The sequence below is a fragment of the Oreochromis aureus genome, linkage group 14 (assembly GCF_013358895.1).
Source record: "Oreochromis aureus strain Israel breed Guangdong linkage group 14, ZZ_aureus, whole genome shotgun sequence".
Taxonomy (NCBI): Eukaryota; Metazoa; Chordata; class Actinopteri; order Cichliformes; family Cichlidae; genus Oreochromis; species Oreochromis aureus.
In genome coordinates this window covers 9,662,477-9,689,008 of record NC_052955.1, presented here as the reverse complement: position 1 = coordinate 9,689,008, position 26,532 = coordinate 9,662,477, and the positions used below count along the sequence as shown (strand labels likewise).

The following is a 26,532-nucleotide window of genomic DNA, read 5'->3' as shown; positions in this document are numbered from 1 at the left end:
ATTGCATTATTATTGTTGTTGTTGTTAGTAGTAGTAGTAGTAGTATCAGTAGCATTAGTGTTAATAAGAATATTAAGGGTTAAAAATTCAAGTGGTCTTTTATTTTGAAGTGCCCTTGAGTTCCGGTGCGCGACGCGCGAGGTTTGTTTTTGTCGCGTGGACGTGCTAGCTAGCAGGCCGAGTTTTTCTTGACTGTCCACTTTTGCATCGTATTTTTTTTAGTTTTATTGTTTCGTTACATCATTATATTACGAGATTTATCGCGACATGAAAGTGCACACTCTTGAACGTCGTCATGGTAAGTCTGAAAAACGTTAAATTCACTTTCCGTTCGCTCCCCCCCATTTGACAACGGTACGGTGTAAAATAAAATGTTTCTCCGTAAAGTTTTTTGCTTATCTAAAACAAACGTAAGCTAACGTTACTCACTGTTGCCCAAACAGTTTCGCTGTCACGGTAGCTTTTAGGAAATGTAGTTGAATAGCGGCTACGTTGTAGTGTGACTGCCTACCCTAGTAAATGTACACCACAACTTTGCTCTGAAACTCAGACCTCTTTCTCCTTTTTATTCAAGTTATGTTAAATTCACATTCTCAGGTATCAAGCTGTAGTACAGTGCAGTCACTGGGATGGATTTGCCCTTAAAAAACATGTACGAGACATTCAAAGACGAAATCTGGAAAGGTAGGAAAACCTATGCAACATCAAAAAGCTGCGATTTTGGTCATCGGTACTTTTTAATCAGACACCTGCAAAAACATTTGCGTTCTGAACATTATAAGTAGAAATGCATTGTACAGATTTACCTTTCTCCTCTAAATCGGTTTGTGGGTTGTCGACTTAATGATGAGTTATTACCCATTTATAATCTAACATTTTAGAACTGGGACCACTGGATCACAACTGGTTTGACATACTGACTGCTCAAACGTCAGCGAATGAGGGCAGTGGCTCTGATCAAGATGAGCTATGTGCCAATCAGGAGGGACATTTTAAAACCCCTTTAGACAAAACTGCAGTAGACAGTCAGCTGTTTTCTACTCCTAGAGTTTTCAGACACAGTCGAATTGTGTCACCTGAAATTGAGGATGGGCAGTCGTTCTCTACTACACAAGGTAATTCATTCAGATTTTAGTTTTTACTTATTTATACTGTAAATCTCCAACATGTTATTCAAACACTTGCTAAATAAAAATATAGGTTTCTGTTTTCACTTAATTGCGATCAAGAAGCTGCTGTAACCTACTTATAAATAGATTAAATCTAAAAATATTGTTTCTCTGTGATACGTCTTAGAAAATGATACATCGCCATGGACGGAAACACAAAGTCCATACTTGTTTCAGATGTCAAAAAAGGGGTGAGTGCAACAATTAATTATCAGTGTTTAAATTCAGAGTTGCTATATGAACTGGCATTTCTATGAATGATGTGGGGTTTTGTTTGTTTGTTTTTGGGGGTTTTTGTAAGTGATTAAATAATTTAAGTGGCTGTGTAATTAAATCAGAACAGGAACAACAATAACTGATTTTAATAACACATACTGAAAAACGGCCTTATTCTGTGATATTTTTTGAGGGGAGCTATTTCATGATAATTTTGCAAAAACAGCTTGGCTTTTTTATGTTTTTCCAGCTGTTGGCTGTTTTTAATGTATGTTTTGTCTTTTTTAGGGTTTCCGATACAAAATATGAGGAAATCCAACCTCAGAGTCAGGACAGTTTTGGTGAGGTGAAAACTAATCTTAGTCTCATTTACATGAATTGCATACAGAAGCCAAGACTTAATCATCACTGCTTAATTTGCTTACTTCTACCATATTTACAGATCCACTTGATACCCCTCATAAATCTCCAGTAAGTATAGCATATCCAATGATTAATATTTTTCCGATAGTATTTGAATGTAGAAAAGTGAATAAAATTTTATTTACCTATCTTTATGGGGGGTTTTTTTGTTTGTTTTTCTTTTAATGATACAGATGAGCTATGCCAAGCATATTTCTGAAAGTCTTGGTGCACAGATTAACCCTGATATTTCATGGACCAGTTCTTTGAATACACCACCCCCTGTTCCATCTACCCTGATTTTGTGTAAGTCAGTAGCAGACTCGCACATTTTAAATGACTGAAAAGGTTATATGTTCATTAATTTTTGTCTCCTTTTAATCTTGCAGCTAAAGTTGATGAGAGTCCCTGTCCAGTGAGTGTTTCTGCAGACAAAAGTGTTGTTGTGAGTACTCAGTCCAGCACAAATATACAACAAACATACCTTTTATCTATTATTTTGATGAATGTCACTTAATGTTGAATTTCTGGTCCTGCTGTATTCGCATTCTTTAAGCTGATATTCTGAAATTTGAACATGTTTAGAATGGTTGAATTGATGATTTGATGTGTTACTAGAAATCAGAATCAGAAATTGCTCTTATTGTATTATTCTTTTTGACATATTACAAGCAAAGAGGTTCAACATTTCAGATTTCTGCTGACACAGTGTTTTGTCCTCTTACCTTTTCCAGTTTGTACGAAAGCTTTTCCCTTCTCTTTCAAATCCTTCCAGAATTGTGGTAGCACCACCCAAAAATGATAATATAACTACTGACAACCACGGTACTGACTTCTCCTTTTTAGTATCACATTAACTGAAATGGTGAATATTTGTGAACTAACTATGCCTCCCAACAATTTTGGCTGACATGCTGATTGTTGCTCTGTCATCAACAGATGCTGTTTTGCCTGAAGTTGTTTCCTCCCAGACTTTATTAACCCAGAATGAGGGTATTTGGCAACAGACACTGCGGGGTGCTAATGGAGATGGCAAAATTTGCAGCACAGTAGCCAGTGCTCCTGATGAATTTCAAAATGCTTCATCCACTTTCCTCGCCAACAGTAGTTCAGCACTGAGAAAAGTGAAACCTGACAGAATCAGATGGAAGCAATTTAAATTAAGTGAACATGACTGCAGCTCTACAGATATCTCAAAAACAAACCAGTCTAATGAAGAGCACAAAGCTGATGAAGAACATAGCACCATTCCATCATCCCCACTGGCAAAAAATGGAAGCACTGCAATCAGTCAATGGTCTCCATTAAATTTATCTGAAATTCCCCCTTGTACTGCAGAAAATAATATTTTAACAGAACTGCAGCCTGACTTTGATACTAGACAGCTTGTCAGGCCACCTATAAAAATCACAGACACTGGATTTATTAGGAAAAAACGAAAATTTGTTTACACTGTTGAGACTTTGAAGCCAAAAGTTAAAGAAAATGAAACTGACTTTCAGAAGATGAACGCATCATCAGGAATTCCAGATACTGGTAACATATTTAATTATTAAAAATACGTGTATATTTTTCTGTTAAAATAGAAGTGTTTTTGTTTTCTACAATGACTGAAAAATTTTGTGTTTTTTATCACCATCCTTTCTTTTAGGACCAGAACTGAGTAGTAAGCAGTCAGAAGATGCCCCAGATGAAGCAAGCTGCTGCAGTAACGAGAGGAATGCAGAAGAAAAACAAGAAAAAAGTACTTTGGAAAATCTGCCTTCATCTGTGCAAGAAAAAGTCCAGGATCTTGACATGTCACAGCTTCACAAAGATTTTGCACAAGACTTCAGCCAAATTTCAGACTCTGGTAGGACTGAAGGAGTTGCAGAAGATCAAAACCACTTCTCACCTTCAGCCTGTCTGTTGGCCATGAAAAAAGCTAAGCATCAGACAAAACAAGCAAGCCTTCACCATGACTATAACAGCATCAGTAACACAGGAAATATGTCTACCACTAATCAAAATTATTCCACCAATGAAGGCACCATAAGTGACAGTGGTTTCCAGTCTGCTGTTGCAGATATCACTCACACTGCTTCTTCTTGTATTGTTCCTTGCTCAGAGAACACTGGATCAAAAACTGATATTCACAGGACTACTCCTTTTCCATCTACACACAGAGGAAATGAAAAATCCCAGCTCAAGGAAAGACAGACTATAGATAGCGAAAGAGAATGTCAGTTGGACATGGAGAGCACATTAACACAACTGCCAAGCAGTCTAAAAGGAACTGATGATGGCCTTAACTGGATTCCACAAAATGGTCAGGTTCATGGCAGACTGCTAGAGAAGACGGGCGTTTCTCTTCCACCCGCCCATGCATCAGGATTCAAAACGGCTTCAAATAAAGGTATACAAATTTCCTTGGCCAACCTGGAGAAGGCAAGGAATCTCTTTGAAGAAAGAGATGGTGATCAGCCCACCAAATGCAACAGTGCCACGAAACATAAAAATAGCCAGAGTAATGGATCCATGAAAAGCACAGTTTCTGTATCAAATCAGCAAACTTCTGTAAGTGAAAGATTTGAGGGTATCAGCTGCCACTTAACAGCTTCACAAAAAGCTGATGTGACAGAACTGTGCACTCTCTTGGAAGAAGCAGATAGCCAGTTTGAATTTACACAGTTCAGAGGTGCAGAAGTAAAACAGCCTTGTCAAGAAAATGCCTGCTTTCTAGAGAAGCCTGACAAAGACCTCGATCCTGATTTTCTTGCAGATATAGATTTTGATGACAGCTTTAGTTCAGATGCTGAAAAGCACTTTGCAATAACTGCCATGCCTGACAAAATGACCTGTGTGGTAGATGAAAAGGCAAATAGTGGGACATCAAACATCACTGATAAATCAGTGTCGAGTTCTGTTAAAAGAGAAAATATCTCTGCTGGAGATGTGCTTTCCTCTTCAGAAAACATTCCTGGAAGAAGTAATTGGCTTATATCAACGAAACAAAAAAGTCTTCACAGAGCTGAGCACGGTGAAGCAAGCAAGATGGAGAAACCAAATCCTTTAATGCTTAGTGTTGCCTTTAAGACTGCAGGAGGGAATGCTTTAAGAGTTTCAAAAACATGTCTAAGCAAAGCTAGAGCTTTGTTTGCTGATTTAGAGATTAATGTGTCAGATCTGAATATGTCACACAAACAGGCTGCTGAGACTGATGCAAAATCCAAAAAGATGTGCAATGTAGATTCTGAAACGGCCACAGATGATTTCAAGTTCACTCTCAAAGACGACTGCCATGTTGAAGAGAAAACTTGGACTTGTTTTTCCAACACCAAACAGCCTGTCTCTGCATTAAAACAGGCCAGAAACATGCAAGACAAAGATACTACCAAAAGTTTTGAAATTTGCAAAAAGGATGCCATTGTAAACATAGAGTTTGAAAATGTAAACTCTGGACTAAGTAGGCCACATCCTGATGATATAGAAATGAAGAGTGTTGGATGTAACACTGTGCTGGAATTTAAAAATCCAGTTTCTTTCCATGAAACCCCATTTTCCACTTCAAAGCTTCTACCATGCCCAGCATCAAAGAGTATTGATTCCTCTGCCATCAGTGAATTGAGCAGTGGTTATGGATTCTGTACAGCCAGTGGAAAGACAGTATCCGTGTCAGCTGATGCAATGAAAAAGGCTAAATGTCTTCTGAATGACACTTATACACTTGAAGACACAAGCAAAAAAATAAGCCAAAAAGAAAATGCTTTAAGAACAGCACAGCTCACTGCTCAAAATAAAGAATCTATTCCTAAAACAAGTGGATTTGACACAGCCACTGGGAAAGGAGTTTCAATTTCATCCACAGCTCACAAGAAAGCAAAATGCCCGTTGAGTGAATCTGATAAAGTATATCATAAAATCAATGCAAAACCATCAAATTACAAGATTCCAGTATATGGCCCACCACCCAGCAATGTAGGATTTCTTGCAGCCAGTGGTAAGAAAATAGCATTTTCCTCCAAGGCCCTTCAGAAGGCCAAAGCACTTTTCAGTGACATCAGTTTCAGTGCAGACAGCCCAGCTGGTCCTCACCCAAAGAACAGTGACAAGAAAAATGACAATTGTGAACATCCAGACAAAATGCAGAGTGGTTTGACCGCAGGGGAAGAAAACGTCCATGTCTCAGAGAAGCACATTTTAAAGGACTTTGAAGATTCTGTTTTAACAAATGCTATGCAAGAGACAGTAGACTGTGATATAGATGTTAACAATGGTGGAAATATTGTGCATATAAGTGGAAGTGACAGTGACTTAGGAATTAGACCAGATCAAAGGGTGACTTCAAACATTTCTGTAGAGTCTGCAAATAAACAAGTGAAACAAAAAGACAGTTTGCCACTAAAAAGTAGTGGATTTGGTCCAGTAAGTGGAAAGGGAGTTTCTATTTCATCTGAAGCCCTTAAGAGAGCAACATCCCTGTTGGGGCAATGTGACGAAGTGAACAATAAAATCAATGTTAATCAGTCACATTTGAAGACTTCAGTTTACAGCCCACTCCCCACAAGTGGTGGATTTCATGCAGCCAGTGGAAAGGCTTTGACACTTTCATCTGAAGCCCTTCAGAAGGCAAAAACTCTTTTCAGTGATATCATTTCCAGTGCAGAGAGCCCAGTTGTTCCACACACACTGAGCATAAAAAATTGTGCAAAGTCTGGAAATGGATGCGCTGAGGACAAAAACAAACAGCTGGGAAAAAAAGAAGCCAGTTTCCCACTACAAAGTGGTGGGTTTCAGACAGCAAGTGGAAAAGGACTTGCAATTTCATCTGAAGCCCTCAAGAAAGCAAAATCCCTGTTGGTTGAATTCGATGAATTGGGTGATAGAAGTGGAAAGCCATCATGTTCAAAGACTCCAGTCCCAGAGAATGGTGGATTTCTTGCAGCCAGTGGAAAGCCTGTGGCACTTTCATCTGAGGCCCTTCAGAAGGCTAAAACTCTCTTCAGTGATATCATTTCCAGTGCAGAGAGCCCACATGCAAAGAACGGTGACAAAAACCATGACAATTGTGAACCTATGGCAAAAATGCAGAGTGGTTTCAAAACTGCAGGCGGAAAAAAGGTTCATGTGTCACAGAAAGATCTTCTGAATGCAAAACATCTTTTGAAGGACTTGGATGATTCTGTTTTTACAAAAGCAATGCAAATGGCAGAAGACTGCGATATGGATGTTAATAATGGCATTTCAGCAAAACACAAAAGTGTAGCACCTATGATTGGAACAGGCAGTGATGAGAAAAACCTTCCAGAAACCAGACTACAGCAAAAGGCGACTTTAGGCTTTTCTGTAGAGTCTGAGAAAAGATACACTAAGGACAAAGACAAACAAGCGGAACAAAAAAATGACACTTTGTCGCTACAAACAGCGAGTGGAAAAGGAGTTACCATTGCATCTGAAGCTCTAAGGAAAGCAAGATCTCTGTTGGGTGAATGTGATGAAGTGGAGGATAAAATTGGTATAAACCCTTCATGTTCCAAGATTCCAGTTCATGACTCACTTCCTCAGAATGGTGGATTTTGTGCCGCAAGTGGAAAGCCTGTAGCACTTTCCTCTGAGGCCCTTGAGAGGGCAAAAGCTCTCTTTGGTGATATAGGTATTAGTGCAGAGATCCCACATGCAAAGAATAGTCACAAGAAATACGACTACGGTGAAAACACACGGAAAATGCAATGTAGCTCCAAAACTGTAGGAGAAAAAGTTTATGTTTCAGAGCAAAACCTTCTAAAAGCAAAACATCTTTTGAAGGAAGCTGATGACACTGTTTCAAAAAAGGCAATGCAAGAGGAAGATGGTTTTGCTAAAGATTGCAATATGGATATTAACTATGGAATTTCAGTAAAACATGATAATACATTGTCTATCAGTGACATTTATAAGGACTCAGGAAATGGATGTACTGAAGTCACAAATGAACACATGAAGCAAAAAAACACTTGGCCCCAACAAAGTGTTGGATTTCAGACAGCAAGTGGAAAAGGAGTCGCTGTTTCATCTGAAGCTCTGAAGAGAGCCAAAACCCTTCTAAGTGAATGTGAAGGAGTTGAGGATAAAATCAGTATAACAGCACCACAGGGCAAGATTTCGGCTCATGGTCCACCATTCAGTAGTAGTGGTTTTCTTGCAGCCGGTGTTAAGCCTGTTGCACTTTCATCAGAGGCCATGCAGAAGGCGAAAGCTCTTTTCAGTGATATTAGTCAGAGCAGAGACACCCCAGCTGTTGCACACACAAGAAAGAACGATAAGAAAATTGATGCTCACAATGGAGAGGAAATGCATTGTGGTTTCAGCACTGCAGGGGGAGTTAAAGTCCAAGTGTCCAAAAAAAGTCTTTTGAAAGCAACCAGCCTTTTCAAAGAATTTGATGATGGGGAATGTCATGATTCACTATTATTTTCAACAAGCCCACAAGACAATCCTATGCCAAATCTGTCAAAAGTAGAAGATGTGGAAGGACCTTCGGGTTCAAACCTCAGCACAGCCTCTGACAAGTACATGTCTACCAAGGGAACTGCTTCTCTTGTAGTTCAATCTGTGCCTTCCTTGCAAGAGTCTGATCTACAAATTGAAAATTTACATGGTTGTAAACAAGGACATGGTTGTACGTCTGTCAATAACAAGGCAGCTAAAGATGCATTTAAGTTTCAGGAAGACACCATAACACCATTTGGGGCAGGCACTCTGCATGATTGCCCTGAAGAGGAAATGCAGTGTCTGCTGGACTATGAAATAAATAAGGAGAGCAGCACCAAGGAGTCTAAAATTTTAAAACCAAATGAGTCTTCAGTTCTAAACTTTCAGTCACTTAACCTTACTGGTTGCACAGAGACCCAGCAAGAATTTCTTGCCCAGGAAGCTCTGGACTGTACTAAAGCTTTGCTAGAAGATGAAGGTCTGGCTGACCACAATCTCTTGATGGCTTTAGAAAATATGCCACTACAACATAACACAAGTGCCGATGGGTGTCAAGAGAGTGAAAAGAGAAGAGGAAAAAGATCAGTGGAAGACACAGAAATGAATGGTAAGTACCTGTATTGCTACTCAGAGTTTAAGTTTAATAATATATTTTTATTGAAACTGTGCTGCTATTTTCAGATCTTATTTAATTAATTTATTAATGTTTGATAAGCAAATTGCATTAATACCTTTCTTGCAACTTAGGATAAAGTTGTATTGCTTACTATTTGGCAATTTTTCAGTTTTTTTTAGAAAGGTTAAATGATACTTTATGACACACAAACCATTGTTTTCAGATGAGTAAACATGCCTGATCATAATTAACTTTAAGCCACAACTCTGCTTTGAGAATAATAGCCTTCTAACTATTTAGGTCAGCCTCCCCTAAAAAGACGGTTACTGGAAGAGTTTGACAGGAGTCTCATAGATCCAAAAGCTTCAACTCTCCACCCAGTCAAAAGTTGTTCCAATGGTAAATTGTTAGCACTATGGCATGTTTTCTGAGAACTGTTTATTTTGTGTTATTCATTAAATAACTATTTGTATTTATTCCTAAATAAGGTTTAATGAAGGACAGGGGAGTTTTTAAATACAGCACCTCCCTTTATCCAAACATTACTCGGCCACACAGGTATGTTCTTGTTGAAGCACCATGTTTTCAAACAGATTAACAAAGTTATAAGCTTTTTCTGATATGTTCTTTCTTTTCTTTTCTGCAACAGTGGAAAAAACTATGTGGAAACTAGATTCCAAAAGACACCACAAATACAGAACTCAACAATGGGAGACCCCAGAAGCAAATCAGCACATTACAAGACATCAGCATTTGTTCCTCCATTTGTCAGAAATGCAAAGACAGAAACCCATAAGAATATGGTGCTCAAGGATAGCATAAGAACACCTTCGGCCTTTGTTCCTCCATTCAAAAAACAAAGAACTATTGTTCAAGAGAGTTCCTGTAAAGCGCATGAGGGGGAAGACAAACACCAAAAACCGTTTGTAATGTCATCTAACAGCAAGTGTTTCGTGCCGCCCACTAAAAAAACACAAGGCGATGCGGATGGAACTGCTGTGGCTCCTGCTCAAAGCGATGATATGAATAATCAAAGCTTACCTGTTGACTTCAGGTCTGACAGTGCTGGTGGAGAGACATCAGGTGTAGATGGCACATGTTCAAGAAGCCAAGGTGCAGTTTGAGCTACATCAGTGTAAAAGTTTCTTTGTGACACAGTTTTTAAAAAAATGCTGTCTGTTTGCAGATGTATATTGGAATCTTCAGAACACTGAGCTGGCACAGGATATGCAAGACATGAGGATCAGGAAGAAGAAGCGCCAGAATATTCGACCTCTTCCAGGGAGCTTGTATCTTAAAAAAACCTCAGGAGTACCCAGGATCCCACTAAAAGCTGCAGTGAATGGAAAGATCCCAGGAAGATACACCCCAAAAAAGGCAAGGCTGTAACTGTTTTTTTTTTTTTTTTTTTTTAGCATTTTTAAGCATACTTAGATTTCTTTGTTTTGGTTTTAAACACAGACTGTGAGACACGAATGTACTTGTTTTTTTTTTTCAGCTTTATGGATATGGAGTCCAAAAATATGTTTCCGATATCACCAGTGAGAATGCAGAATCTTTCCGCTTCAATCTGCTGCAGTTCATCAAACGGGAAGCCTTTACAGATGAAGGTGGAGTTCAGCTTGCTGATGGAGGATGGCTGGTCCCCAGCAATGATGGGACTGCGGGGAAAGAAGAGTTTTATAGGTATTACTGAATCACACTTTGTGTTAAATGAATCATATTGAAGTAATCAGGTTTAGCAATACAATACAAGCTTAATATACTAAATATCTCGTTCTTATATGCCCACAGAGCTTTATGTGACACCCTGGGTGTGGATCCTAAACTGATCAGTGAAGCATGGGTGTACAATCACTACAGATGGATTGTGTGGAAGCAGGCCTCTATGGAAAAATCTTTTCCAGAAATAGTGGGCAGCCGGTGTCTCACACCCGAGCAGGTTCTCCTCCAACTTAAATACAGGTATGTGCAACTAAAGCTTGCTCAGATATTTATGTAGTTGTAGGTCACTTTTTAATATGCGTATCTTGTTGACAAATAAGTGTTGTTATGCTTTTCTAACTGCCATTTTGTGTACAGTATTTTACAGGCAAAATAAATGTTCGAAAATATAGACTTTGCAGTGAATTACACTTTTAGCTAATTATGCTGAATACAATGGAATAATGTTGACTAATGTTAAATTTGGGATAAAAATGTTGGCATCTACCTAGCAAAATAGTTGCTAGGTAATTATTGACTCACTTTAATGTATTTATTGCTTTTTTCTAAAACGTTTTCTGTGTATGTCAGATATGATGTAGAGGTGGATCGCAGCCGCAGGCCAGCTCTGAGAAAGATCATGGAAAAAGATGACACGGCAGCCAAAACCCTGGTTCTCTGTGTTTGCGAGATCATCTCCAGGGGTCACTCCCCAAAAACACAGAGTCACAATGACACCAAAACCCCTCACAGTGCAGATGCAAAGGTTGAAACTTCAGCTGCACTCATTTGGCTGACAGATGGTTGGTATGCCATTAAAGCTCAGCTGGATGAACCTTTGACTGCAATGGTTCACAAAGGTCGACTGGCTGTCGGGGGCAAGTTGATCATCCATGGGGCTCAGCTGGTGGGATCACAAGATGCTTGCTCCCCTCTGGAGGCGCCTGAATCTCTGATGTTAAAGGTAGTCTAAGACAGAGACCACAACTTCTATCTCTACTCAACACAACCAGAAAAGAAGGTGTCTTACTTCCTCTTCATGTGTTTAGATCTGTGCCAATAGCTGCAGACCTGCACGATGGGATGCTAAGCTAGGATTTCACAAGGATCCTCGGCCATTCCTCCTTCCAATCTCCTGTTTGTATAGTAATGGAGGTCCAGTAGGATGTGTTGACATTGTTGTACTGAGAAGCTATCCCATGCAGGTGTGCACTGATATATAATCACAGTCAAATTTGGGTTTTATCCTTTTTAACTCTATGTCTAATATATATTTCTCAGTGGATGGAGAGGAAGCCAGATGGCAGTGTTGTATTCCGTTCTTCACGTGCAGAAGAGAAGGAGGCGAGACGATACAACAGTCACAAACAAAAAGCAATGGAAATCTTATTTGCCAAGATTCAATCTCAATTTGAAAATGAAGAAAAAGGTAAGGATCAGGTTTACAACAAGTTCAACAAGCTGCTACAGTCTGAAATTCGATAAGTTTTTTATAAGCTTATATCTTTAGGGAATATCAAACAACAGCGGCGAAGAAAAACAATCAGTCATCAAGAAATTGCAAATCTGCAGGATGGAGAAGAGCTGTATGAAGCAGTGGGAGATGACCCAGCTTACCTTGAGGTAGTAAAACATTTGCTTTACAGATTGTTGGCCTGATTTCAGCTGTGAAGGGTTTTAGCATATTATTTTTTCCCCTCTTAGACTCATTTGAGTGCACAACAGTTGGAAGCCCTTCATACCTACAGATGCTCTCTGATGGAGAAGAAGCAGGCTGAACTGCAGGATCGATATCACCGTGCTCTGGAAGCAGAGGACAATGAAATGAACTGCCCCAAACGAGAGGTTACACCCGTGTGGAGACTCTGCATTGCCGACTCCATGGAGCTACCTGGCAGGGGTGTGTCTTCATTTGTCTTCTTGTTTGACTCTTTTTTTTTATAATTACTGCAACTTGCAAACTACGGTGTGCTAACTTTTTTTTTTTTTTTATTTTGGTTTTAGTTTACCAGCTGAATCTTTGGCGACCTTCCTCAGATCTACATTCTTTACTAAAGGAAGGCTGTCGATTCAAAGTCTATAACCTCACCACTTCAGATGGAAAGAAACGCAGCTCTATCGAAGCTGTTCAGCTCACTGGGACAAAGAAAACACAATTTCAAGAGCTCCAGGTACTGTAGGAAACAAACTCCCTTTACCACATGTGGAATTTTTTTTACCGTTTATAAATTAGACATATCATTGAAACTTTTGTAATATTTCTATTCAGGCATCACATGAATGGTTGTCAACATACTTCCAACCAAGAGTTTGCACAAATTTTGTGAATCTTCAAAATCCAGATTTTGAGCCACTGTGTGGAGAAATTGATCTTGCAGGATATGTCATCACTGTTGTAGATGGAAAGGGTAGGTGTTTTTTTTGTTTGTTTGTTTTGTCCCTTGCTTTTCTTACAACTGCTTGTATAAAGTTCGCTGAAAAGTCTTCTTCTTTTGAACACAGGTTCATCTCCAGCATTTTATTTGGCTGATGAGAAACTGAATTTTGTGAAAGTTCGCTGTTTCAGCAGCTTGTCTCAGACTGGCCTAGAAGACGTGGTAAAACCACGCGTCATATTGGCTCTGAGCAACCTCCAGCTCAGAGGTCAGTCAATGCATCCCACGCCTGTTGTGTATGCTGGAGATCTGACAAGTTTTTCTACAAATCCTAAAGAGGTTCATCTACAGGAATCTTTCAGCCAGCTTAAAACTCTGGTCCAGGTATGATGCTAAAATCAAAACCTTAAAAGCTGCTGATATTCTTCAGAAACTGCTCTCTCTCACAGCCAAAGTGCTCCGTGATCTGCATGAAGTCATTTGTGTTAGCTAGAATTTAATCAAAGCACAGCTGTAATTGCAAATGCTGAAAAGCAGCAGTAACATTTCTTTTGTCGTGCTCACTGAGTTCACCTTTAAACAATGCTAATCTCCTCAGTACTAAAAATTGTTTTGTAGAAAATGTGATAAAGTAGCGTACTTAACATATTTTTTTTCCTTGTTTATTTTCATTTCAGACTTATTTGAATGCAATAAAATGTTAACCTTTTTTATCACTTTTTTTTCTTTTCAGTGTCAGGAGAACTTCTTTGTAACTGCTGAGGAGAAGCTTTCAGAACTAGTCAGATCAAATGCCCTGAGCTCCAGCTCCTCTCCAGCTCTCCAAAGACAAACACCAGCTTCTCTAACAGACAGAAGACAAGACATAAAGTCAAGTGTGAGTTTAACTTCATGCTGTGGTATCTGGTGTTTTTCAGTATATCTGTTATAACATAATGTAATCTGGTAATATATCAGTTCTAAGCCCATCATCTTGATTATGTCTTTTTATACAGGTCATTTCTCAGAAGCCAGGCAGAAACCTTGGATCCTTCACACCTGTCGGCAGGAAGTCTCCTACACCAACATCTTCAGGAGAAAAAGATCCCAAAAGCCTGAAAAGGAGGAGAGCACAGGACTATCTGTCTCGTATCCCGTCTCCGCCACCTCTTTCCCATCTGGGCTCAGTGGCTTCTCCATGTGTAAATAAGACATTCAACCCACCTCGGAGGTCTGTGACACCAAGCACTTTAAAAACTGTACAGACACCATCTCACAAACCCGCTGACTCACTTGGAGAGGATGAATGGGTGAATGATGAGGAACTGGCTATGATTGATACTCAAGCACTGCGTGTTAATTTAATCTAGATACATACCACTGTGTGATGACAAACACGCTACAGCTTTTGAATTGACTGAATGTAAATGTTAAGGTTCCGTGTGTATATAACACACTTTTTTTTAGGGTTTTTTGTAGACTTGTTGGCCTCATAAAATGGGGAAAGTTAATATTGAAATCATGTCACTTCACAATGTTTTACAATTTTATACTTGTTTCTGTGAGGTTCCTGCATTCAGTGTTAAATAAATTCAGAATTTTATTCTAGCAGTTTTGGTCTGTGGGTCTCTGTTTTTGCATTTAAAGACGAACACCTGCAGGGTTGAGAAACTGGTGGATTCTTCTTTGCTTGCATAACTGAATGCAACCAAAGTTCAATGAACTGAAACAATGTAAAGAAGATATGAGAGGCTGATAAAGTCGTACAGAAAAATGATTCCTCAAGGCTACAAATGAGCAAATTCCTTTAGTCATTTTAATGGTTAAGTGGGAACAACTAATTAAGGGTTATTAATTAAGGTAAGATTTGTCAGTTATGTCAAAATGACAAATATTGATTTATTTTTTGACGCTTTAAAAAAGGTTTATAGGTACAAGAATACAGTATAACTTAAAGAAATTCACCATATAAAAAAGTTTGTAATAACCACTTTGAGTGATCTTGATTCAAAGCGATAAGTCTTTAACCATTTTGGTACACCACTAGTGATTAGTTTGTGGAGATGTCACAAATATATCAATTCAATTTGATTTAGCTGTTTTTTCGCTTAACTGTAATGCTGACTTGGACTTTTTTTTTTTAATTCTGGTCTCTTTCTTAAATTTATTTAGGTATTTTCAATATAAAGATGTCAGGAAGCAGTTTATAATGCAGTCCAGGGCAGTGAATAGCAACGGCTCACATATGCTATAGAAACGCAGGCATTATAAAATACAGCGGGACTCAGTAAAGTAGTCACTGTTCTTTGTACCCATTTTTGTCACTAGCCCGTCGCCTTTCAGTCCCGCTGGTGTCGCTCGCGCATTGAGTGTCCAAGATGCCTGCTGTTAATAAGAGAATAGAAGAAGAAAGTCACTTCCGTAAACACAAGGCAAGTGCGATTTTGAATCTGCACACCGGTGTATTGTTAATGTGGGTTTCCCCGGAATTTATGCATCCCCAGTATGAACGGTAGGAAACCGTGAATATCGACAGTTACTCTATTATTTTACGTTTACGTAGTGAACAGTTTTGTTTATTTATTTATTTATTTTTCTTGTCTTCTGTGCAACTCGTGTTGTGGCACGTTAGCCAAAGGTTAATGGTTGGCTGAAGACATAGTTTCGATTTTAGCTGATTAATCTACGGTGTGTGTAATCATGTGCACTTGTATTTACATATAAACCCAGCCCAGAAAGCAAGGAAAATGTGTTTGGTGGATGTATATATTTTGTAACAGTGGTTATTGACAAAAAGTCTTATACCGTTGAAAAGTCTGTTTATTTCCCTTTAAATTTGTAAGGAAAACGAAAAACTCGCCAAATCTTTTCTGCCAATGTCAAGGGTGTTATTCTGCTATTGACTCTTAGGCCGTTTATCAATGCCCAAGTACGCGAGTACGTACTCGCCGAGAACGCACGGGAGTACGTACCCGCCGAGAACACGAGCACGGACTCGGATATGTACAATTGGAACGCCTGCGTACGTGATGATGTCACAGGTCCGGAGTATTTTACTGCCGTCCCTCCTAATTTAACTGTGAGTAACATACGGTGAAGCTTAACTGTAATCACAGCCAAACCGGATTACTCAGGAACAAATAAAACACTGAAATAAACCAAACATTAACATTTAGAAGTGATCTTGTTGATTTATATATCATTTTTTTTAACCTCAGTAGTGAAACTCTATTAATAAAAATAGTGTACATGTACATACGTGTACATACCTTAATGAAAACAAGCAGGTGAGATGTTAGAACGCTTTTATTTCTATTCTAGTGGACACTCAATACTATAGACAGCTGCTGGGGTTTCTTTAACCTGAGTAGTGAGAAGACCGCGAGCGGGGGTTGAAAACGATGTGGGGAGTCCGCTGTTGAGTTTTGGACGAAATGCATTCTGGGATATATAGCTGTCCCAAGTCCACACCGATGCATGCTCGATAAACGGGCGGATCGAGAACACATCCGGGTTTTTCGCGTTCTTAAATGTGTAACTTCGAAACGAACAGTACTTGGTCTCCGACTGATGACGTATTTCGAGTACACGAGAACGCAAGGGTTTTATTCTGCATATGATAAACGCCCTTATTTTGAGCTTCTGGCACCCCATGTCCTGACAATCACGTGCCTTATTGGTGCTTGATTATCAGCACCTGTGAGTATGGACTCTAATGAGATTTCTCCTATCGCAGTTGGATCATAGAGACAGACTGTGGATAAGATGCAGGGAATTTCTGTTGATTGGATAGGGATAGGGTAACAGCTTTTGGTGGAAACAGTGTGATGATATGAAGTGTCATCTCCCTCACTGTAAAAACAAGGCTTGTCATCACTGGAGGCAATCTTAATGCAGGGAGATCCCCACAGTCTGGAACTAGCCTTTATTTTCCATGGTCACAACGCTCACCCTGACAGAGCGGGGTTTATCAAAGTACCATTGAATATTTTTGGGATCAGCTTAGGCTTTGTGGGCGTTTGTGCCAGAACGACCAACACAACCACATTGGCTGACTTGTGACAAATGCTGGTTGACGAATGGGATGGCATCCCACAGCAGTGTGTGACCAAGCTGTTGACCAGCATGAAGAGGAGATGGCAGGCTGTTGTGGCTGTGTATGGTTTTCGACATGCTACTGAGGCTCCTGTTTGTTTAATTAATAAATTATTAAATTGGCAAAATGCTTTCTTTCTTCAGACTTTAATCATCACACTCCAGTAAATAACACCAAACAAGAGACAGAAGCAGAATAAGATGTGTGGCATCAGCAGAGAAGATTTTTCATGGGTGCAACCCACATATTCAACTCTTCTGCTCAACCCAGAAATGCATTTTCCTTACAAATGCAGCACCATTTCAGGTCAAATAAACAAGCTTTCCACAAGCATAACTTTTTTGCCAAAAAGCATTGTTACAAAGAAATAATCAACCAAACACTTCCCTTACTTTTTCTGCTACGTTTATAAATTGGCATAGCAGCACCGAAAAATCTATAAGATAAAATAAATAAAGCTAAATAATAAGAATAGGAATAACATGCAGTATTATTATGTAGTATTTTTGTGGTGTTTCAATGTTGTAAGTATTCTAATCTGTTTTCATCCAGATGTCTCAGCCGGAATTATGTTGTACAACCTCTGATGCCACAGAAATATCTTGTGTGAGTGAGGATAAAGAAGCTTGTAAAGATGACTCTGCTAACACAAACACTAAGTGTGTGAGCACTGACGGTGGCGCTCCAGACAGCAGTGTCAGGGACCGCGTGTTAAGGGAGGTAGGATTCACCAGCTCTGCCTTCATCGGTCCAGCATTTCCTCCACAAACAACTGCAGCCGAGTCTGTCATTGAAGACTCGCTGAGTGAGTTTTACAAAGAGCTTGAGAAGATCGATACCCCTGATGGTGCTAATGGTAACCCAGGGAAACAAGATGCAGCTTTTGATCAGCCACTTGTACCTCCTAAATTACCCACCAGCAACAAAACTCAGGATGTTCCTGAGGAGAAAATTGCTAACATGAGGGACTTTGAAGAAACAGATGGCTCCCAAAAAAGCAATGGAAGAAAACAGCCAGCATGGCCTCACTGGTATCAAAATGAGCCATACAATCCCAGGAGGCAGAGGCCAGGCCCGGAGCTGAGCTCTCCCCAGTGGCGTCATCCACAACCACTGGACAGGCCACCATACCCGAGATTTCAGAGCCCACCATTCCCTCACCAACCGCCACCGTATGCATTCCCAAATCCACAAAACCCACCACCACATGTGAACCCTACCTTTCAACATTCAAGCATGGCAAACCGCTTTCAAGAGGAGCTGCCGTTTCCACCTTTTTATAGATTCCCACCTCCAAATGTTTCCAGACACCCCTCTCAGGGATTTTATGGAGGTCCTCCACATCAGTTTGACAGGGATGTGCATGGCTCCAGCTATGATGGACACTCAGCTAATGAAAGTGTCAGGTGGCCTAGAGATAGAAATGAAGAGATCTCTCAGATTAATGAAGATTATGACAGGCTCCAGAGATGTGATTCGGAAAATGAACCTTGGGAGGGACAGCACTACTACCAGCCACGTGACGACAAACATGCATGCCATTCAGCCCTGGTGCTGATCTTGATGCGGGGATTGCCAGGATCTGGGAAATCCACACGTGCCAGGTAAATCTGTGTGTAATCTTAATTTAATTTCTATCCATTTATTCTTATCTGAAATTATAGCTTAAAAGCAGAAGTTTGACACCGATTGTTTCCCACAGGGAGCTGCTCTCCACTGGCCCCAGTGGGATCATTTTGAGCACAGATGATTACTTTGCACACAAAGATGGCTACCACTATGACCCTAGTCTTCTTGGAGCAGCACATGAATGGAATCAGAGAAGAGGTATTGACTCATTACATTTTCACTCATTTAATAGGAGTAAAGCAACCACAGTGCCTCTGTACTGTAGTGGTTTACATATTCATCTGACAAAAAGCAAGATCCCCCGGTCTATAGAGTATTTTAAACGAATGAGCCACAACATTAAAACAACTGAAGTGAGTAATATTGTTAATGTGGTGCAATATTCTGCTGGGAAAACTATGAGTCATGGCATTCATGTGGATGTGTCTTTGATATGTACCACCCGTTTTAACACTGGCAAAGATTGGCACACTGACAAATTACACTAACAGCTCAGCAACTCAAAAAAGAGCCTAAGGCATTCACACGGTCTCCTAAACCTCTTTGATGAGCCCAAAGCAGTTGGTAACCAAAAGGATTCACTGTTAACTTTAATGGTGCCTGATATCACAAGAGATCCCTGGAAGTCCCTAATTGGTTAGTGTTGTTTTTTGTGTGGGTTGGCCTACACAATTTTCAGGCAGGTGGTTTTAATGTTGTGCTAATGTGTGAGTGTGTTTATTTGAAGAGGTGTTTCAGTGGCCTGGCTATCCAGTTAAGTAGGTGACTTTTTCACTGATAATGTGTGAGCAACATATGGGCGAGAAATGATTTTTGAAAAAAAAAATCAAATTAAATGGAACATAAAACAAATTAAACATTTTGGTTTAAAAACAGTTTTAATTTTCTTGCCAGAACTTGTCAGAATCTCTTCTTAATCTTCTCAGCTAGAGGTGCTCTTCATGACGGCCGGTCTCCCGTTATTATTGATAATACAAACATTCAAGCCTGGGAAATGAAGCCATATGTCAAAATGGTAAGTGGCCATACTAAATATTTATTATTATTGTTGTTGTTGTTGTTATTATTGTTATTGTTAGTTAATATTTCATACCACTTTAACTAATCCTTTGAATTTTCCAACTCCTGCATCAGGCTTTGGAAAGCGGATACAAAGTTGACTTTTGTGAACCGGACACCAGGTGGAAATATGATCCTTACGAGCTGGAGAAGTATGATTTCTGACTCATGATATTAAAATGCTGTTAGACATAGTGTAGACTTCACATTCTAACATTATCCTCTTTTTTTCTTTTTCTTTTACCTCCAGGAGGAACAAACACGGTGTTCCTCAGGAGAAGATCGCGCAGATGATGGATCGTTTTTCTTTTCCCATATCCATAGACATTGTCATGAATTCAGAAGAACCGTTCCATGTGAACCAGAGACATCGACCAGAGCAGCCACAAATGATGAGGAAAAAGCCAAATTTAAATAATTTCTAAGACAGTTTAACAGCTTCGTAATTTACCTTGTATGACCATTTTTAGTGTAAATATTGCGATTTTTATAATTTGTACCTGTTTTTAATATATTACTTTGTATACTGTAATTTTTTTGTAAGAAAAGAGAAAAAATATTTTTCTGAGGAAATTAAAATCTGCAATTTAGTATGTAATAACAGACTTTTACAGTATGCGTATTCTTCGCATTACAGAACAACAGTGAAAACCAGGAGTTTGCTCTGTTTTAAATTTATTTTTTTACTCATTTACAAGTTGTTACAATTTTTGGTGAGCTTGATCAGGGATTTATCATCTTTGTTGTTGTTCTCTTTCTTTCTTTCTTTCTTTTTTTTTTTAGCTAGAAGTTGTTTCTTCCTGCGAAATACACCAATAGGCAGATTTTCAGTGCCAAAATAGCCAAATATAAACATTGATATGATTATTCTTTTTTTAGTTTGTTACACTGATGTTAGTGTTGTTCTTACATAATTAAAACATTGTTGGTCCAGGATCAGTGTTGCAACTGACCAGTCCTGTTGTCTGGGTATTTAGTTAGCATTAGCCAAGAAGGTAGCTAATGCTATTAAAAACTGTCAAAAGTAAACCGATATGAGTAGCTAAATTTGGCTAACAGCAAAAATAGCTTGATAATATATTGTTATATAGCATACATTAATAAAGGAAACACTTGAAGTGCTTTGGTATACAGAGGAGTTTTTTTTAACAAAACAGACTGATTCTGATGTCTTTGAGTTAAAGTGTTGGTGCATAATGTTTGAAACCAATTGAAATTTGCTAATTTGAACAGGGTGGTTCCTGTTTTTCTTCTGTTCATTGTGGTTATTAGGAAATCCTTTCCTAAGCTTTGCTGAGTCCAAGTTACCCAAAAAAGTGTGCCTGAAGGTAAAATGAGTGTCCAAAAAGTCAGAGTTAAACAAATCAACTGGATAAAAATCTAGTGTTTCTTGTATAAAACAGATTCTTTGTGTTTCTCTTTTTGGGTGCATGAAAGGATGAAAACGAACCTCATCTTGGCTCCTGGTAAACTTTTAAAAACATGTTTTTTTAAACAAAGGCCTGTAAATCGTAATCAGCATAAACAAAAACTAACCCTGTCAGTGCGCAAATGGACAATATTGTTTCTGTCTGCTGGCAGACTTAAAATTGGTGATCCTGTATTTTGTGTGCTCATTTGTGAAAGCAAAGCAGTAATAGGTATGCCTCCAGTTAAAAACTGTTGCGTCTTTGTAAACACAATATGCCTCACAGACAGTTTGCCAAAGCAGAATAACCCATCTACAGCTGCTGCAGCCAATTACTGTAGGGAAACACTGAGTAGAGACCCTATTACTGTAGAAACTCTGATATAGCGCTAAACACCAAGTGTTGAGAGGTCTTTGTCTGATAGCATTCAGTGTTCATTACTGTGTGTCTCACAGGAAATCACATTTCACCCCTCTGTTCCTGCTGGTGCTCATTAATGTGGCACAGAGGTGATGTTTTGTTGACTCTTTTCCCCCAATCAGTGTTGTGCGGGGAACCAGAAATTTTTTTCTAAACCACAGACTATATAGTTAAATGTGTGTCTGCGGTGTTATATTGGTTGAAAATTTTATGTTTTGAAGAAAATTATGTCCTGTTTTTGGAACTGGGACTAACATGGGACAAGTTGGTATTCGTCTTTGGGATCTTCATGTGACAGATCTGGGTTAACTTTCCTGTTTCTCTGCTTCACATTTTGCTGCACCGTTGTATGCTTAAGAACAGCATACTGATAATTGGATGCACATAAACTGAGATTTAACCCAAATGCAGTATGTGTTGGTTTGAGTTAGAGAAAAGGATCAGTGAAGGGTGAAGAAAATACCAGCGAATGAGAGTGGGCAAAGGATTATCGTCCAGAATGAAATGCCACTGTGAGGTCACACTTTTTACCAAATATTAACTTTCACTGGTTGTAGTTTTAATTCTCCTGAAGGCACTGTTTCCGACTGATGCTCTTCCAGTCTTAAAAATATGTGTTTAGGGTTACCTATTTGTTTTTTAGAATGCAGTATTCAGCATACTGCTGTCTGCAGCTTCCTATCTTTTCTGTAGACGGTTTTTAACGCTACACCAACTTTTTGCATTTAATAAATTTTGGTGTTACAAATTTTCCACAAAAAAAAAAAAAATGCAGGTTGATGTGATATGTAAGATATGCAATAATCTCTCTGTTTCAGTGTTTGTGGAAGTTTTAAGACTGAATCTAAGTCTTGCATAAGCTTGATTTTTGATTTTTGTAAATGATTGCCTTATATGTTTAAAGGGTTAATCTACATGGAACTACAAAAAAATGTCAGTGCTAAACTGTGAAAATAAATGGTAGGAAGGAAACCCATAAATTAGATTTAACTGGTAAATAAAAGCTTATTGAATCTTAAAATGCAGAGCTGGCCTCAGGTATGTTCAGTATTTAAAAAGGCTAAGACGTCTCGTTGAGTCTCCCTAAGATATAATCTGACCTTGAGTCAAGAGAATCAATGAGGAGGCCCTTAAAAGGGGATTTCAAATGGATTTGCTTTCTGTCTTTTGATGTCAGTGCAGCCCTGTCTGCAGTGAAGAGTTAGCAGTTGTTGACCATTTAGCCTATTAGATTTTCTTGCAAAATGGGTGCCGGGGGCAGAAGAACAAGATGAAAAGACTTTAATGAGTAACTCAAGTCAATAACAAAGAAGAGAAACCGTTTTAAATTTAATCTAGACTTCACTTTTTAAAGAGAAATTACACCCTCCAAAAACATTTTCTATAAAATTAAAGGCCCTTTGGTTCCACCCTTGTTAGAATAATAATGCAAACAAGCTTGAATTAGTTATTAAAAGTCTTATCAGACCAGGAAACAGTAGACAAATGTATGTTGTCACAATCCGGCTCAAAATGAAGGCTTCACATAGATGATGTTCATTATTTTAATTAAAGTAATAAAGCCAAAAATAGTATGCTTGATTGTCAGCTAATTAATATGTACGCAACGTCTCGGTGAATTGTAAATGAATGAGTGACTGTATGCATGCAAAAATAAAAAGGAAAACCTGAGATGCTCTGTCTGTCAGTATGCCAGCATGGGGGAGAGGAGCAGAGAAGAGCCCCTGAGAGGTTTCGACAGCCCTGCTTTATAGTGCAACCCTAACTAGGTCAGCTTCACCCACCTGTTACCTAGAAGAGAGGCAAAGACATAGCCAAGAAGGAAAAAAGCTGGTCTTGTGCCATCACTGTAATAGAATAAGATCTTTGAACTTTTAAATCACAAACATCAGTGCTGAGCAGCACAGCTGTCGACTCCCTTATCTTTAATGTAAAAGCTTTGACCTTTGTAATCCTGGAGCTGTTTAACAAGTAGGACCTCGATGAAACTCGGGTCTGAATACTGATATGGAGAGGGTTATAGGAAACAGGCCATTTCCAAAGAAACACAAGATTATTCTGATGTCATAAAATCTTGTTTTGAAGGAGGATTGTCGCAGCAGCTATCTAAAGAGGACCACATTTACACAGAGATTGTAGAGGCAGGGAACTACATGGCGTTTTTATGATTTCTATTGACATTTCTATATCAGGTTCCATTATAAAGGGGAGGAAAAAAAGCACTGAAGACTTTGCAGTGCATTGTTCCTTCTGTAGGGGCAGACTTTCAGTCACTGACCTTCTTCAGGCACACTTAGAAATGATCGTTCTATAAATAGAAAGGATAAGAAGTTATTATCACTGTATTGGTGGCTGGATTTAGCAACTCCAACAAACCCTTATCCAATGGGGTTACAGTGACACTGATGATATTTCTCATGCAACAGCACTGGCCAGCAGTAATTAAAAACTACCTTAGAATGTACAGACAATCAACTGTAACACAATTTGCCTCTCAATTACAGGAAGTCAGGAAACAGGAAAACTCATAATTTAAGCAGGAGTTACCACACCCACACTTCCTCCACCACAAAGTCACAGTCTTTAGTTAACAACAACCAGTTAATAAATACAGCAGCAAGTGTTTTGGTGATGCAGTCTGTAGGGAGCAGGCTTGGACTAAAAGGTGCTGGCTTAAATCAATGAAAGGCAAATACTATGAGATAATGTCTGTCTCTGGGAAATATTTTCTGCTGCAGAAAAATAGAAATCTGTGTGCTGAGGACTCATAAGTGTCCTTGATATATAATCATTATGAAGGATGCTGCCTGTCTCCTAACTGAATTCATGATTAAACAGATTTAACAGAGTGTTTGGAGAGACTAAAAGTAATTGCTGTTGTTTAACAGTTGCTAAACCTCTGCTGAGGGGACATCTGCGTTTCTACTTATTTTCATTAGCCGCCAGTTTAAATGTGTTTGTACTGTGTACTTCTCGGGTGCGGAGGTGCGCGTCATTTTAATGTGAGAAAGCCTGCAGCAGAATGGAGCAAAAGTGTGCTTTGAATGATGATGATGTAGGCAGCTGTGATGAGTGCTCTGTGCTCCCTAAATGGCAGTGATGAACCATAAATAAGTTTCTGCTCTTAAGCATCTCGGGAACAAAAATGGCACATGAATTCACAGCTGACATGGGAAGCAGAGGACAAGGAAAAGTGGATGTGACAGGCTAATGTGCACTAATTATTACCAGAGTAGAAAACACATTAAGTGGCTTAATGGTGTAGAACTAAAAGCTGTTTAATTTTTTTTATTTAGTTTTTAATATATGCAGTTCTTGTGTTATTATAACCTTATCATTGCAAGTGGAAGATCGGGATGAACAGGATCCTGTAGCTCATCGTTTGTACTTGGTGCTAATGAGAGTAAGTGCTATTTACAAAGCAATAAAAAAAATGGGGCCATCATATCTCCTTGAGGAGCCTGTAATAGTAATTAATTAGCAATTAATACCAACATGTAGGTGAAACTGTAAAAAACATCTTATGGATTACTGTCAGTTTCTACTTTAATTGAATAAATGTGTTTTTTGTCAGTTTTTCTTGCAGCTTTGGGTTGAAATCAGGGACTTTATAAAAGTTAAAAGCCATTAAGTGAAATGAGAAACGGGTGAAGCATAAAATGAAGGACCTCATGTTCTACCTGTCACGTTGTTTATTGTGGTTGTCACGTGAGGCTCATAGCCAATGACAGCCCTGCTCTGCAACCGCACAGGGTGTCATCTTTTTACACGCTGAAAACCCATCAGTTGTGTCAAGTTATATACAAGAAGAGCGGATGCTACATGGCGTGATTTTCAAAATAAAAGCGCAAGGGTGTGTCTTGTCATAGAAATCAGTAGTGGGCTGAATAGTAAACAGTAAAAATATATGAACATCCAATAACTGGAGAAGGAGTAGGATCTTTTAGATACATATCATGAACGTGGATTACCCATTTTACACAAGTACAATTTTGATGGTTTTAGTTCTGCCTAAAAGTATTTCCAAAAGTTGGTATTAGTCTATCAAAGTCAAATGAAGGAGCATTGCATCATCTATAATACAGAGGTACAATATCAAGCTTAATTTCCATCAAACAGCAGATGAATTATTGTTCCCATAATTAATTATTCACGAGTTAGTGTAGCCATGTGGCATTGTTTCTGTTGTATAGATACTGACTAATTGGTTTGGGCATCTGACACGAGGGTGTCACGAGAGTGGGTGTACTGGATAAAGGATGCTGAACATGAAGCTGCCAGGCAGAAGGAAAAGAGGAAGACGTCAGGGCAGATCCATGTATAGTGAAGGAGGAACAGCAAAGCGTTTGTGTGACAGACGAAAATACTAGTGATAGGGTGAGATGGAAGCAGGTGATCTGTTGTGGCGACCCCTAGAGGGACAAGCTGAAAGAAGAAGATACTGTGATCACTTTTGCAGCTTTATTAATTCATCACCAAAGTTTTTTTTTTTTTTTACTGAGGCACAACTACTGTCACAAACCCTCAGATTTTATGTGGTTTGTATCATTATATTTTTTCTAGATGCAATTTTAGCTCCATCAACTTCAATAGCCTTTAAACTGGAACTGCCTACTAAAATCATGCTAGTTAAACTGCAACATTATCAGTTTAACTATCTTTCAGTAGTCCAGGTATCTTTTTTTTTGTTGTTGTTTAATTCCTTTACCTAATTTCTAACTGTTTTACAGAATTGAATGTGTAGGTTTTGCTAGTTTTACTGGATTATTGTTGGTCCTAATTGTATTTTAAATAATTTCTACTCCATATATTGGTTTTAAATCGTTTTAGTTGTGTATTGTTGGGTTTTTTTTTAACATCAACTTGCTGAATGTACATTTCTTTTATGAGGTTAACATATGGGATTTCTCATTTTCACCAAATCATTGTTACTTTTTTCTTTGAGTTTCGGTCATTGCAGTTGCTCAGTTTGTTGCCCTATTTTGGGTTGCTTTAATTTTGAAACACG

At 38.8% G+C, this 26,532-nt stretch overlaps 2 protein-coding genes across 5 annotated transcripts; both read left to right on the top strand.

The window, feature by feature from the left end:
- The first annotated feature begins 136 nt into the window (after window positions 1-136).
- Window positions 137-14,522, top strand: brca2 (BRCA2 DNA repair associated). 2 transcript variants are annotated; one of them, XM_039597944.1, is made up of 27 exons: window positions 137-298; window positions 598-684; window positions 1,048-1,115; window positions 1,297-1,360; window positions 1,674-1,726; window positions 1,828-1,856; window positions 1,982-2,093; window positions 2,177-2,232; window positions 2,522-2,612; window positions 2,727-3,323; window positions 3,439-8,844; window positions 9,154-9,252; window positions 9,342-9,411; window positions 9,503-9,966; window positions 10,040-10,230; window positions 10,352-10,539; window positions 10,648-10,818; window positions 11,149-11,521; window positions 11,607-11,762; window positions 11,839-11,986; window positions 12,068-12,180; window positions 12,262-12,457; window positions 12,562-12,728; window positions 12,827-12,965; window positions 13,060-13,316; window positions 13,666-13,809; window positions 13,928-14,522. In XM_039597944.1, exons 4-27 carry the CDS (start codon window positions 1,347-1,349, stop codon window positions 14,279-14,281), a joined length of 9,588 nt encoding a protein of 3,195 aa, XP_039453878.1. In that variant the 5' UTR covers window positions 137-298; window positions 598-684; window positions 1,048-1,115; window positions 1,297-1,346; the 3' UTR covers window positions 14,282-14,522. The 2 variants fall into 2 exon arrangements, with proteins under 2 accessions (XP_039453878.1, XP_039453877.1); XM_039597943.1 differs by having other exon boundaries at window positions 882-1,115.
- Window positions 14,523-15,268: 746 nt separating this feature from the next.
- Window positions 15,269-20,631, top strand: n4bp2l2 (NEDD4 binding protein 2-like 2). 3 transcript variants are annotated; one of them, XM_039622265.1, is made up of 7 exons: window positions 15,328-15,423; window positions 17,151-17,313; window positions 17,560-18,611; window positions 18,710-18,834; window positions 19,563-19,651; window positions 19,771-19,847; window positions 19,946-20,631. In XM_039622265.1, the coding sequence occupies exons 3-7, from the start codon at window positions 17,560-17,562 to the stop codon at window positions 20,118-20,120; spliced, it is 1,518 nt and encodes a 505-aa protein (XP_039478199.1). In that variant the 5' UTR covers window positions 15,328-15,423; window positions 17,151-17,313; the 3' UTR covers window positions 20,121-20,631. The 3 variants fall into 3 exon arrangements, with proteins under 3 accessions (XP_039478198.1, XP_031583596.2, XP_039478199.1); XM_039622264.1 differs by lacking the exon at window positions 17,151-17,313 and having other exon boundaries at window positions 15,269-15,343; XM_031727736.2 differs by lacking the exon at window positions 17,151-17,313 and having other exon boundaries at window positions 15,279-15,423.
- Window positions 20,632-26,532: the final 5,901 nt, after the last annotated feature.

Excerpts from the sequence above, each read along its gene's own strand:
- brca2 (XM_039597943.1), top strand. The coding sequence starts at position 630 with ATGGATTTGCCCTTAAAAAACATGTACGAGACATTCAAAGACGAAATC. Across the intron at positions 11,763-11,838 it reads TGAGAAGCTATCCCATGCAG|TGGATGGAGAGGAAGCCAGA; the intron begins GTGTGCACTGAT and ends TATATTTCTCAG. Across the intron at positions 12,181-12,261 it reads ATGACCCAGCTTACCTTGAG|ACTCATTTGAGTGCACAACA; the intron begins GTAGTAAAACAT and ends TTCCCCTCTTAG.
- n4bp2l2 (XM_039622264.1), top strand. The coding sequence starts at position 15,290 with ATGCCTGCTGTTAATAAGAGAATAGAAGAAGAAAGTCACTTCCGTAAA. Across the intron at positions 15,344-17,559 it reads GTCACTTCCGTAAACACAAG|ATGTCTCAGCCGGAATTATG; the intron begins GCAAGTGCGATT and ends GTTTTCATCCAG. Across the intron at positions 18,835-19,562 it reads TGAATGGAATCAGAGAAGAG|CTAGAGGTGCTCTTCATGAC; the intron begins GTATTGACTCAT and ends TAATCTTCTCAG.